Here is a 14,663-nt window from a genome sequence, read left to right as displayed (position 1 = left end):
GGAAAAATATGGATTATACAGCTGTCGTATTTCATGAATTGAGGTAAAATAAAACTAGTGCTTTGAGGCTATCTGTAAGATTTCGTAACAGCTCTGTCAGTCTCCTAAAGTCTCTCAGTTGTACTAACATGCTGCTTGCCAAGCAGGCCTAAAAGACAGGGAGATTTACTGCCTTGTCATGGTGAGTAAAAATATGACTGTACATTCAAGGTGAGGTCGTTTGAGGAATCACTGTTTGTACGTTACAAAAACAACCATTCCCAAATGAATATCAGTATGCCTCTTTTGCCTATGATGTGTATTTAAAAAAAAATGCTATAGCATATGGAAGTATTTTTCTTATGTTGAATGTCTTCTGCTTTTGGTTGTCTGTAAATGTGACCTGTCTATAATGTTAAGTAAACTTGTTGTTTGCCAGTGATCCACAACTTGTTCCTCAGACAGGAAAATAAGTGGTGTTAGAGCTTTTTGTTCCTTTACATAAACAACCTTTTGCAACTTCTCTTTTATGTCTGACAGGAGATATTGGAGTAGAACCCATTTGAGGATGCCATAGTCCTCATGCAGAAGTTTGAATTAAAGATGAGTTCTGTTCTTAGTGGAAAGAGAAGAGGGGGATGGACATGAAAAGATGAGACATATCTTTGTTCAGCAGATCAGATTGGGACACCGCAGCCAATAGTTTCAGTTTTCCTGCCGCTGTGGTCTAGCTCAGCTCGCTTCAACTGTTTTTTTTTTTGGTATTTGAGGTTGTGTTTGTTTTCTCAAAGGCTGTAAGCCTTAAGTGCCAGAGACACACCTGCAGCGTTTTATAACAGTATACACAACAAACTCAAGGTTGTCAAATACAGATTCATTTTAGCTGATATTACAAATGCAGTATGACTCTGGTGGAAAATTACACAGTGAGAGAACCAGAAACTGGTACACGTCTTTGAAAATCAGCTTTGAGTGAGTTGTGATGTGTTATGCCTTGACAGCTTGATTTGTACTGTGGAAACCTGGATGCTTGTCTGACCACAGCAAAATAAATTCCACTTAAAGCTAGTCAGCTACATTTCGATTAGTTGTTCATCATATTTTGCATTCACAGGCCAACCTGAACGATTCTCATAATCAGATGGTCGTCCACTGGGCTGGGGAGAAGAGCAACGTCATAGTAGCGTTAGCCAGAGACAGCGTTGGTGCCACCGATCCCAAGACCAGCTCCGTGAGTATACCATTTTTATCCTAGATCAGTTCGAAAAGTGTCTTATCAAATGATTTTTTTTTTTTTTTTTACTTCCGACATATACAGTGGCTTGCGAAGTATTCAAACCTCTTAGTTTTTTTTTTCACATTTTGTTTTATCTTGCTGCTGCCTTATGTTAAACTACTTTACCTTTTTTCACATTAATCTACACTCCATACACCATAATGCAAAGCAAAAAACAGATTTGTGATTACTTTGCAAATGTATTAAAAATAAAAAGCTGAAATAATAACATTGCATAAGTATTCATACCCTTTTCTGGGACATATTTGGCTCGAGAGCATTTCAATTTTGCATGTAGATGTTACTACATTTTGAGTGGAGTTAACCTGTGGGAAATTAAATTCAATGGGTATGATTTGGAAAGGCACGTATCTCCCAATAAACGGTCTAACAGCTGAAAATGCATATCAGAACAAAAACCAAGCCATGAGGTCAAAGGAACTGCCCCTAGAGTTCAGAGACTGGATTGTATCAAGACACAGATCTAGGGAAGACTATGAAAAAAAAATCTGCTGCATTGTAGGTTCACAGAAGCACGTAGCCTTCATAATCCTTAATAGGAGTAGTTTGGACCAACCAGGACTCTTCCTAAAGCTGGCCTCCTTGCCAAACTGAGCAATTGATGGAGAAGGGCCTTGGTTAGAGTGGTGACCATTTGGGATGAACCGATATGAATATTTTGGCCGATACGGATAATTCTTTATTTTGAATGCCGATATATTGGCCAATAAATCTAAATTCTTATTTTTAGATTGAGAGACTGATTACAAAAACAAAAGTCTCACCATTGAAGGTGCATTGTGTAATATTTAGGAGGATCTGTTGACAGAAATGTAATATCATATACATAACTATGTTTTCAGTGGTGTATAAAGACCTTACATAATGAACCGTTATGTTTGTATTACCTTAGAATGAGCCATTTCTATCTACATACACCACGGGTCCCCTTACATTGAAGTAGCCATTTTGAAATGCATTAAAAATGAAAAAATATTGTCTGATATCGATATGGTGGCCGAAATATCACATCCCTAGTGACCATGATGCTGATGGTTCTCTGGTTGAGCTTCATGATCATATATGGAGATGGGAGTAACTTACAGAAGGACAAACATCACTGCAACACTCCACCAATCTGGGCTTTGAGTGCCCAGACTCAAGCCTCTCCTCAGTAAAGACACATGAAAACCTGCTTGGAATTTGCACAAAATCACGTCAAGTCACCTTCATTTATATAGCGCTTTTAACAATATAGATTGTTTCAAAGCAGCTTTACAGTGATATTAGGAAATTACAGTAACAGAGATTGTTTTGGCTTTACAGCAGCTCTAGAATAAAGTTATTGTCCAGCTAAAGTTAGTTTTGATTGATTGATTCACTTCCGTTGCAAAGATCATTAGTTATTAACTTAGGGGCCGCTAACATGACACCGTTCTAACAGAAAAAAAGTCAACACGCTCCGGCCCGCTCATCCGCACAAAACAGTGCCTGGTGGCTCGAGAACGCAAACCCTGAAATAGATTCCAAGGTGCAAGCCTTGAATTTAAAAAAAAAAAAAGGTTATCTCTGCGCAAACCTCAAAAAGCATGTTTAGTCTATAGGTATACGCGTTTGAATATATATGTACGCAGGCGTGTAGTCCTTCTTTACAAACCAACCCTCAACAAACTATTTGTCTGTCTTTAAAAATTTATAATAAAGAATTAATTATCGCTTCCGCGTAGCCACGTGAACCGGAATTATCCTGACAGGGAAGGAGGCCTTCACAGGGGAGAGTCTAGTTGACACTTCAGGACTGCGTTGTCGTCGCGTCCAGGCGCAGGTCCTTCATCAGATCTGGATACGGCCTGAATCTGGCGGACTGCAGTAAACCTCGGGATAAACAGAGACTAATATTAGCATAGACGCCATCCTTCTTATGATGTAACAAGTACATCAGGATTTATGAGAAGTGTTCCCTTAAGGACTCTCTCAGACTGTGAGAAACAATATTCTCTGGTCTGATGAAAATTGAGGGGTTTGAATACTTTCGCAAGGCACTATATATATACTATATGGATATGCTGTAAGGTACCAAGAATATCTACATGAGCCATACAGATGAAAGGCCTCCCTCTGTTCTTCAGTTCCCTTAAATCCTGCTGATGTAACTCACAGCCTAGAAAGACTGTTTTTGTGACCTTGAATGGTATTTTTCTATCTGCATGGCAATAATTGCGACGTTTTCAATAATTGCAAAGCTTTTATGTAAAGTGTTATCTAATGGAAATGCGAGAACAAAAGTGGTACGGTTATACTTTATGGTGTGCTGGAGCTGTTATCTGCTCATCTCTGAAGTGCTTTACAGGTGTTCTTTGTGGAAAAACAAGACAAAGAAAATTAAAGCAAAAAGAACTCCAAATGCAAACGAGTTTCTTGTATGAACTGAGATGATGGTTTATTTTTAAAAGATTAACTGCTACATTCTTTGAGCCAAATTCTAGCAGATTCACATGTATCCTCTTTTGGAGAATACAATCCCAGAATGCACTGCAATGCAATCTGTGAAATTTTGCATCCAAGGTGGTGGACATGAATGAAATAAAATGAAATGATATTCACTTTATTGTCCTCGGAGGGAAATTTGTCATGGACTCATAAAACGTACATTCCCCTGCCAATTGTAAATGCATAAAAGAGCAATAATGCCACCTAAACCATCTCACAATATAATTATTACAATCAAAATGTAACTAACATGCGAAAAAAGCGACAAATAAATGTTGATTATGAAGAAACGACAACCAATACTGACAAATATTGATAAACATAGTTGAGTCAAATTAAAATGGATTATTGTGCCCAAGAAAAATTTGATTATCAAACTGTAGGCTCAGCAACACTATCAAACTGAACTGTAATCAATTGTAAGCAGAGTCTCACATTTCACACAAAGAACATTATTTTTGAGCCATATGAATGAAGTTATTTATTTGAAAATCAAGCTATTAGCTTAGCAACATTCTAATATCAAACTTGGATTCAGTGCTAAATTAAGGAGCATTCATTTTTTTAATTGATATTTTTAGCTTAGCAACATGCTAACATCAAACTATTGGATTCAGTTGTAAACAGTCTCTCATTTGTAGCTAACTTATAAAGCGATATTTTTGTGACATAAGAAGTTGCTTTCTAAGTAAGTACCAAATTAGTTTCATGAAAAGGTTTCATTTCAATTGCCATGTTGACTTAGAAGGCAGCAGCCTATGTAAACAGACAGTAAACAACAAGGCAGCTTACTAGGTTTTGGACCAGAGCTACAATTTCTGCGGTGTATGTGGTTAAAATTTGATATTGTTTATTTAACAGGTGTACGTGTCCTATGACTATGGAACCACCTTCACCGACGTATCAGAGAAATTTCAAATGCCTGGGGACCAGGAGGGCAAGAAACAGGTCATCTCACAGTTTTACCACAGCCCTGCTGACAACAAACGAGTAAGTGTGTGAGAGACATTAGCTGGACTATCAGTGTGACATACTTGAGTTGTCTTGTCTTTGTGAGTTTAAGCCGAGGTCATACAAGACCGCTGTGACACAAACCACTTCCTGGCCATCTGCAACTGTGACCTTCCACCACTTCAATCGCATATACACCCACAGATGGTGTTATCCAAGAGAGCAACTCCAAGGGCTGGGTAAAAATACGAGCTGCATCCTTAGTCTTTGCCCTTGCCACCTACCGTAACTAACTGCTCCATTGAGACTTTACGGGGGTGCAAAGGCTCATGGGAGTTGGAGTGAGGAGCTGCGGATGTGGTAGAACCGCTGTGGGACTCTGCATTGCGTCTTTGCAGGGGCTGACGGCAGCAGACGGTGACCATTCATCTGGAGTCAATGATGTGGCTGGCACTGCAGCTGCCGCTTGCTCCTGCTGCATTGGATTGGATTGAAGCTAAAGCATTACTAGTGTCATTTGTAAAGCTAACAACTTCTTAGTAGCAAAACAGGCCTGTTTAATTACATTTTGAGTGACCAGAGTAACTTGCACCGTCGGTCCACTGTAGAAAAGAACTCTGAGTCTCGATGGGATAATTAAAAGAGATATTGGCTAGGTGCTTGTGCTGTTTGTTGTGGAATATTTTAATGCATTTAAAGTAATAATCCTGACGTAAAATCTCTGTAAATAACTGTAAATAATGAGCTGATAGTCCTTGAAGACATACTGGACCTGTTTGTTTGATTGATCTCTGGCTTTGACTTGCAAGTGTGATTGGATTTTCTAATGATATCTTATTATAACATGAATATTGATCTCAATTAATATAGTATTCACTTTATTTTAGTAACTATTATTATATAATAATATATTAATAATTAACACTAACATTATTTCTATTTTTACTTTTTAACTATTATTATAATATTGAATATAATTATGAATTATTATTTATCGTTTGGCTTGTTGAGAAGAGGTGTGTTATTACTTCTCTAAGCTGTGTTGACTTGGCCTTGTGCTAAGCAACCACTCAGAACACTCTGGCATTGTGTCACTTATAGTCTGATGATGGTCACGGTTAATGCTGGAGATCCATATGCTCTACTTTCTCTTTCTTCTTTTTCCACCTTTTCTTTCATATTTCAGTAAAGCATTAGGTTTCTTTTTAAGTCGAGTGTTACTGTTTCAGTCCCAGTCCTCATTGCCTCTGAATCTGGAGAGAGAAAGTGCCCTGCTTCCATAACCAGGCCATGGAGAGGACAAAGTTTATAGGGAAGGCTCTTAAATGAAAGATCAAAGAGAAGGGAGGGAGATTAGAATGGCAGAAGTACATAATCTGAATAATTCATAATGTAAAAAATATGTTTTTTACTATATTTAAAATGCTTTGATGTTCTCGTGGTACCAGTTGCCTGAAATAAATATCTATAAATTATAGATCTTCTGTTGTGTCATCAACCACTACAGAGGTTAAACACCACCCTAATGTTCCCTACCTGTATGATGTGGAAAGCAAAAGAAGACATTTAGCAGAATGTAGAGGCTGCTCTTTTTCACACAATGAATGTGGGTGGTGATTTTTATAATGCCAAGTTATAAAAGGACAAAAAAGCATCATAAAAACAGTCTATATGAGTTGTGTACTCTAGGTCTTTAGGGCATGCAGGCCCATATTCTGGTCATTTTTTTTACATTTTTTACATTGAGTCAAATGGACTACTTTTATTGTGCTTTTTGGAGCTTGCCATTATAAACCACCGTCTTCTTTCATTGTATGGAAAACAGATGCCTTGCATCTCTTTTTAAGACAATAAAATGATATTTGTAACATAATCCCCTGGTTTCACAGACAAGGCTGTTTTAACTGAAAACAACTTGCACTGACATATCTTAAAATATGCCAGTTCCATTGTTTTGTCTCAAGATGCACACCTGTAATGTTTTTTTCTAAGGCATTTTTATAAAAGCTACTAAATGTCTCTAGTGAACTAAGGCCTGAGGCCTCATTTATAAAACTTTGCGTAGGATTTGCGTCAGAAGTGGCGTACGGATGAAACATATGACGTGCGTACGCACAGAAATATTCGGGATTTATAAAACCGTGCGCACGCACATCCTACGCAGTTTTCCCTTAATAAATCACAATCAATTCTAAATGTAGCGCAGCTTTTGCGGCTTCATGTCACGCCCATAGTTGCCCATAAATAGTCCGTGAAACGCCCACAAGTTAATATTCATCGATTGCGAAATCATGGCAAACACAGAGAGGAAAACCAAGAAACGTAACTTCACTCAATGTGAAGTAGAAATTATCGTTGGCGAGGTGGAAAAGAGGAGTAAAATGTTGTTTGGAGGGCACAGTGTGGGCATTACTAATGCCAAAAAGGCAAGCTACAGATGTGTTATGAGGATGAATTGCATAACATGCCAATATTATTGCAGAACATATTTCACTTTTCTTTTTACAAATATGTGTTAATTTGCATTTCTGTTGTAATCTTCGTTTGATTTTGTTTGTTTTACACTGCAGATCGATCAAACGGGTGTTCGTGTAGGCTGTTAATTGTAAGACTTGCTTTGTGAAGTCTTCATGTTATTTATGAGAGGCAGTATTGCCATTTCTTTTACACAACGGTCTACAGTTTCACACACTTTCACGTGTTTCTTCCATCTGCCGACGGTGTCGCCATTTCTCATTTCACCTGTTTTTGTGCGTACGCCTGGGTCAGAGTTTGCGTGAAGGACCGCACATTTTCCCGTCAAGTTTGCTTTTTATAAATACCAATTATTGCGTAGAGAGCGGCGTACGCCTTCTTTTGTGCGTACGCAACGTTTATAAATGAGGCCCCTGGTCCTGGCTTTATCTAGCCCTGTCTTTGAAACCTGACCTAGGTTGAGTATATGATGACAATATTTTTTATTTTGGATGAACCATGCCTATAATTGTTTTGTTTTTTTGCTGAATTTACTTTTCTTTTGTTAAATGTAATTTCTGATTTTTCCCTTGCAGTACCTATTTACTGACACCACGAACGGTTACCTGTGGAACACCTTTGACTTTTGTAAAAGTGTTCAGGGTTTCTCCATCCTGTTCAAGCCCACAGACTTACTGCTGCACAGTAAGAGGCCTAACCTGGTCCTTGGTTATGACGGTTCTCACCCCAATAAACAGGTATGATCACCGATGCTTTCCTTCAGTACTGTGTTATTTTGTATATCTTGGTTCCAGTTTTAATAAGATGAAAGGCACTGCCATTTAAGCCTTTAGCTATTTGTGGAGATTCCCCTTTTGAATTTTGCACTAAGCAGCATATTTTGATTTGAGGAAATCGTAATTGTCATATGAGAAGCTGGTTCATGACAAATGTTTAAAAATATTAAATGTTATAACCGAAACTGCTGACTCTTAAGGACTTCTCCTTCTTTCTGTTTTCTTTTTTTAATTTCCATTGGGCAGCTGTGGAAATCAGATGACTTTGGTGAGACGTGGGTGTTGATTCAGGAGCATGTGAAGTTCTACTTCTGGTAAGATCAAACACCTTGAGGGTGTTCTGAATGTGTCCATCACAAAATCTGTTTTTGGGTGTGATGTGTGTGCCAACACACAAACAAAAAAATAGTCAGGCTACTAATTTAACTACATATTTTTTTATAGTTTTTTGTCACATCAAATTAAGGAAATAATCATGGTTAATCATGCTTGCCTTGAATTTCGATTCATTTGAACAAAATGGTTAGTTCGACAATTCATTCATTTTTAACAAACCAGTTTAAAAAAAATATACACTTTTATTCCACCATGATTGTAGTGATATACAAAATTATATGATAAAATATTACAATAATTTTACAAAATTATATTTTTTCAAATGATGTTTCATATATATATATATATATATATATGAAGAGTTCAGATGCAAAAGCCTCTAAGTGCCATCTGAAATTTTCTTCTAGAATGATCATTTTTATCAAGCCTGTATATTTAAGTTCAGTAATTTCACTTAAATAGGTAATTTTCATTGCCATTTAAGTGAAATTACTGAATTTAAATATACAAGCTTGATAAAAATGATCATTCTAGAAGAAAATTTAAGATGGCACTTAGAGGCTTTTGCATCTGAAGGTCCAATTAAGGTTAATTAAGGTCCAATTCTCACTATTAACTAGTTGCTTATTAGCATGCATATTACTAGGATATTGGCTGTTTATTAGTACTTATAAAGCACATATTAATGCCTTATTCTGCATGACCTTGCTCTACATCCCTAATCCTAACCAATTCCTACCCAATACCTAAATGTAACAACTACTAACTATTAATAAGCAGTAATAAGGAGTTTGGGGAAAAGTCATAATTAATAGTTAGTTAATAGTGAGAATCGGACCCTAATCTAAAGTGTGATCACTTATTATTGGTATCCTTTTTCAAGTAGTAGCTTAAGTATACACTGATTACTGAATGACACTGAAACCTGGAGTAATGGCTTTTGAGCGATAGTAATTTTACTTTCATTTATGAGCAGCTTATGGATTGACATACTGTACATACAGTTCTCTACATGCATGTGTGATCTGCTTTGATTCCCCTTTTGTCTGTGAGATATTCCAACCCACTGCGCGGATAGCATTTCATACATGGCTCATTACTGTGGTTTTGATTGCTGTCTAAAAGAACAGGGTGTGAGTTTGCAGCTCGTTGATATCCTAAGCAATCGAAATGGCAAATCCAGTTCTTGCTTTCCACATTCTTCCATACAGGAATTTTGCAACAGTGTTTGTAATTTGAAGAGGGTTGAATGCTCTGTGCTGCCTCACTCAATTTGCAGGTTTATGTAGGAATGTGAAACTCTTGCTTTGGATTGCAGCCAGCACTCAGTGTTTGCACAATCAGGCACTGGCATCGAAAGCAAGCAGCAAATAGAAATAACAGAGTGGCTCTTATTGCTATCCTGTTCCGTAAACATTATGCCATAGGATATGATCCGATCGGAAGACCGGAGCTAATTAGAATGTTATGACTCCAATTCATCACAGACGGGATTAACGTTTTTTACTTTAGCTCAAATTATGTCTGTAAGTGTCTTTGCCAGAACAAATTTGTTTTGCACAATATTGCATCAGAATAGTCGAAGATGTATAAGGAAGTGGTCAGTGTTTTCAAGCATGTGGGCTGCCGTCCAGACAGACTGCTTGATTGCGAAATAGTCGGCTGTGGATGTTTCTCTGATGAAGCTCAGACTGCGGCCGTATGAATAATTGATTGTGTCTACCAGCCGTGACCCATTTCATCTGCTGGAGTGGCAGTCAGTGACTGTGGAGACAACATCAGCGACCCTCTGCGATGGCCCTACACAAATGACTCGAGAGCTCAGAGACCCACTGCACCATCACTGCAGCGATAACCCTTCTGTTCTTTGCTCTGAGAGCGCTCTCAGACTGTGCCCGGCTTAGGATCGTCACATTTCAAACAGCTTCCCTTTTTCCCGTTTGACAGATGTTTTCTTTTCCTCAAGAGAGGGTCTTTAGAGAGGGTGATCAGGGAGTCAGAATCAAACCTGCGTCAGATGTTGGATGTCTTTTAGGGATGCATGATATATCAGTTCCATATCGGTTATCGCCTGATAATAAGAATTTTTTGAATGTAATTGTTCTTGCTCATTTACTTTTTTAACGTTTACTTGGTTATATTAATCTTTAAAAGCACTAAAATGTACACTGATAAATGTAATCTTTAGCAAATCTCAAAATGAATATCCAGTTTTTACACGGCACATTATAATGCTGTGATGCCTAAATTCAATTGTAGCATTTAAAGTCTAATTTTAATTATTTAATTTTAATTTTACTAAATTACAGTACCATTCAAAAGTTTGGGTTCAGTGATTTTTTTTTTTAGATTTTTTTTTTTAAGGAAATAAATTAATACTTTTTTCAGCAATGACACATTATTTTAAATGAATCTGTTACTTTGAACTTTTCTTGTTTTTCAACTGTTCTTAACATTAATAATAATAAGAAATGTTTCTTTAACAGCAAATCAGCATATCAGAATTTCTGAAGGATCTTGTGACACTGAACACTGGAGTAATGTTTCTGAAAATTCAGCTTTACCATCACAGGACTAAATTACATTTTTATTAGATTAAAATAGAAACCATTTTAAATTATAATAATTTTTCACTATTACAGTTTTACTGTATTTTTGATCAAACAAATGCACCCTTGAGCAAAAGAGACTTCTTTCAGAAACATCTCGCCAACTCCAGTCTTTTGAAGGCTTGTGTTTTGTGTCAGTTATTAGCCTAATAATTGGTGTTGGCCAGAATTGTAATATTGCTGCATCATAATTAAACGTATACATTTCTAGCTTTGTAGCAGTCAGAAGGAATTAGGCCGGGAGCCAGGTCCACTCCTCAGGATGTTTTTTGCTACCTTTTTTTCACTATTATTTCCTATTATCTTATACCTTGGGCCATCACAAGTTGATAATGACCACCCCCAACTCGGCCCCGTTTGGTCTCAGGGGCCAAAAACACCCTTTTTGGGGAAAAGCTTTTGGCGGAATGATGTAATTGTGAATATAAAGGTACTGCAGCTACATAAATGGCCATATAACCCTAAAATTTTGCATGGTGTATCCTGACACATAGGGGAAACTAGCAGAAAAAAGATTCTGGGCATTGCTGCCTTTTTTCTGTCAAAGATCACCCTCAACATACCCCAAAAGACTAAAAAATGGCTGTCCGCCTGACAAATTGTCATCAAAAGTGATCATTTTCAAGCATTTTATTATATATATCACTGCCTCAAATGTACATGAAAAACGTCCCAAGTTTATAAGCTTCAATTTAAGTCCAAGATGACCTTTCTATCTAGAGGATTATAGCTGGTATAACCAAAGTTCTCCACTGTACCTCAAATCGGAGAAAACAGAAATTTCAAGCATTACCATTCCATATTGGATTAAGCATATTTTTTACATATGAACAATGTCTTAAACAAGAGTTGAGACTTGACTTATGAGCTATACTATATGAAATGAAATTGCATGAAAAGTGAGCAATGTTATGCCCCTAGGTCAGGGCTATTCAATTAGCTTCATTCGAGGGCCGGATTATTAAATCGAAATGTTGAGGAGGGCCGGTGGGTTTAGCTTATTTATTGAAACATTATTTATGACTTATTGAAACATAACAGTATCAATAAATAAGCTAAAGTAAACCTAAAAAAAGTATTGTATTTACTTGGAAATGTGGTACCCAACAGTATGCAGATTTATGAGTATTTAATAAATAACTTATTTACAGCTATGTACAAAAATATGAATTATACAAGATCATAGCTATTGGTAAGAATTATTTTATTTATAACTATTATAGGCTTAAATGAAAATATTCTAACAGTGAGACTTGATAACCACAGATAAAACCATACATGGTTACTCACTCACTACCACTGTATAACAAAATGCCTAAACAGGTAAAAACTATACACAAAATGAATTGTATATTCCTCTACCAACCTAATTAATCTACTGCAATATAGGCCTAAATGACTATAAGTTAGTATTCAGTATAAATATTCCACATTTCTGAAACATAGGACGTGCGTACGCACAGAAATATTCGGATTTATAAAACTGTGCGCACGCACATTCTACGCAGTTTTCCCTTAATAAATCACAATCAATTCTAAATGTAGCGCAGCTTTTGCGGCTTCATGTCACGCCCATAGTTGCCCATAAATAGTCCGTGAAACGCCCACAAGTTAATATTCATCGATTGCGAAATCATGGCAAACACAGAGGAAAACCAAGAAACGTAACTTCACTCACGCGTCAGCCATTGTGCGTCATTACGCATTGTGATGGCATCATGGCATTTTATTACCATCCATTTGATTGCATCTGACAAGCTACAGATGTGTTATGAGGATGAATTGCATAACATGCTAATATTATTGCAGAACATATTTATATCTTTTTGCAAATATGTATTAATTTGCATTTCTGTTGTAATCTTTGTTTGATTTTGTTTGTTTTACACTGCAGATCGATCAAACGGGTGTTCGTGTAGGCTGTTAACCCTTTAAGTGTCACCCCCCTTTTTTTAAATATACATGAAAATGCACATTTCGACTTTAAATGGTTGTAATTAAAGAATGCTTTGGAGTATAGACATAAAATTGGTCTTGTTTTAAAGAAGACATTTGGCAGATTTTTGTTGAAGTGAAATAAATTAAGCAAGTGAAACAAAAAAAAAGTTAGAGAAGTTTGAGTGTATGAAAATGTACAATGTAAAAAAATTAATTATTCATATTTTATATAAAATATATATTTTTAAAACCTGGCCGACTCTAAAACTGCTAGAAAATCAAAGCCAAAAATCTGAGTAAGTTGTGTTTCAAATTTTAGGTTGATATCTCAAAAAATGAGCTTTCAGTGAGATTTTGTTTGGGCGCAGTACCAAACATTTTCACTAGGTGACAACCAGACTCCATTACTGCCCATATAAGGGCGCCTCCATTTCCATATTTGTTATTAAAAACATTTTAATATCTTTTTTTCTAAAATAATTGAATGGATGATATCTTTTGAACTCTTGGCATTAAAACAAACTGAGGTTTCAACCATTCTTTCATGATTTTTCATGTTCATTGCTATTTCAAAATAAAGGTCTGAACACGCCTTAGGAATATGAAAATATTTTTGTTGCAAATTGATAAATTACAGCTCCTCTGTAATTTATTTTGAAAATCATTCACCAAATATGAAAACTAGAGTTTGTAAGCTTTCAAATGATATATAGTTTGTCAAGATTAGTTTATGTTTGTTATAGGATATTACTGTTTTAAATATGTAATGATTTTGGGCCCACCGGTGGGCCGGTGACACTTAAGGGGTTAATTGTAAGACTTGCTTTGTGAAGTCTTCATGTTATTTATGAGAAGCAGTATTGCCATTTCTTTTACACAACGGTCTACATTTTCACACACTTTCACGTGTTTCTTCCATCTGCTGATGGTGTCGCCATTTCTCATTTCACCCGTTTTTGTGCGTACGCCTGGGTCAGAGTTTGCGTGAAGGACCGCACATTTTCCCGTCAAGTTTGCTTTTTATTAATACCAATTATTGCGTAGAGAGCGGCGTACGCCTTCTTTTGTGCATACGCAACGTTTATAAATGAGGCCCCAGAACCGGGAGTAAATGCAACTCCTTTAAGCTTGCGTTCTGTTATCCACTGGGCGGTGCTGCGTAGTTCAAAGTAAACTTAACTGCGAGTTGAACTGAAACTAAACTGAAAACAGCGCTATTTGTTCTATATTTGTTGTTACTGACCGAGAAACAACTTCAGATGATTCAGTGACAGAGCGGTCCGAACGAATCTGAATCATTTCAGACCATTATGCAAGCGCATTTAGCCAATTCATGGAAAGGAAATAATTGAACCAAAGATCGAACAAAAGATTCGCACCATTCACAAATGATTGGTATCGCTGGTTCAGTCGACAGAAATATGGGACACACATAATAACTGCTGAAATATTCGGACTGAAAACGTTTCTCAGGTTAGTCGGAGCGTTCATGGTATGCACAGTGCGTATAGGCGTACAGCTGCACGCGCCACTACGGCCACTCGCATATCTAACCAAATGTAGCCACACTGCCAGGAAAAGAGGCGGAGGGAGGCTGGAGTGCCTTTGGAACAGATAGAGATGATTGGCGGGCCGTATGTGGCCCACAGGCTGCCAATTGAATAGCCCTGCCCTAGGTGGACTGGGGTCAGGGTGCAACATAGGGTACATTCACACAAAATCAAGTCCACAAAGTCCTCACAACACAAGGAATAAAGATGACCCTAGTGTGCTGTCTGTTATCAAAAAGCCAACCTTCAATAGAGTAAACGTTAGTAACCTTCTGGGGCCGTA

At 37.0% G+C, this 14,663-nt stretch overlaps 1 protein-coding gene across 1 annotated transcript in view; it reads left to right on the top strand.

The window, feature by feature from the left end:
• Positions 1–14,663, top strand: part of sorl1 (sortilin-related receptor, L(DLR class) A repeats containing) — a 61,846-nt gene that overhangs the window by 5,179 nt on the left and 42,004 nt on the right. Inside the window, exons 2-5 of the mRNA XM_079885089.1 lie at positions 1,094–1,210; positions 4,607–4,735; positions 7,747–7,908; positions 8,194–8,261. Coding sequence (XP_079741215.1) covers positions 1,094–1,210; positions 4,607–4,735; positions 7,747–7,908; positions 8,194–8,261 — 476 coding nt within the window. The remainder of the gene's footprint in view (positions 1–1,093; positions 1,211–4,606; positions 4,736–7,746; positions 7,909–8,193; positions 8,262–14,663) is intronic.

The sequence above is a fragment of the Squalius cephalus genome (assembly GCF_949319135.1).
Source record: "Squalius cephalus genome assembly, chromosome: 11".
Lineage (NCBI taxonomy): Eukaryota > Metazoa > Chordata > Actinopteri > Cypriniformes > Leuciscidae > Squalius > Squalius cephalus.
The sequence above is the reverse complement of the archived record's forward strand: the minus strand, read 5'-3'. Positions and strand labels throughout refer to the sequence as shown.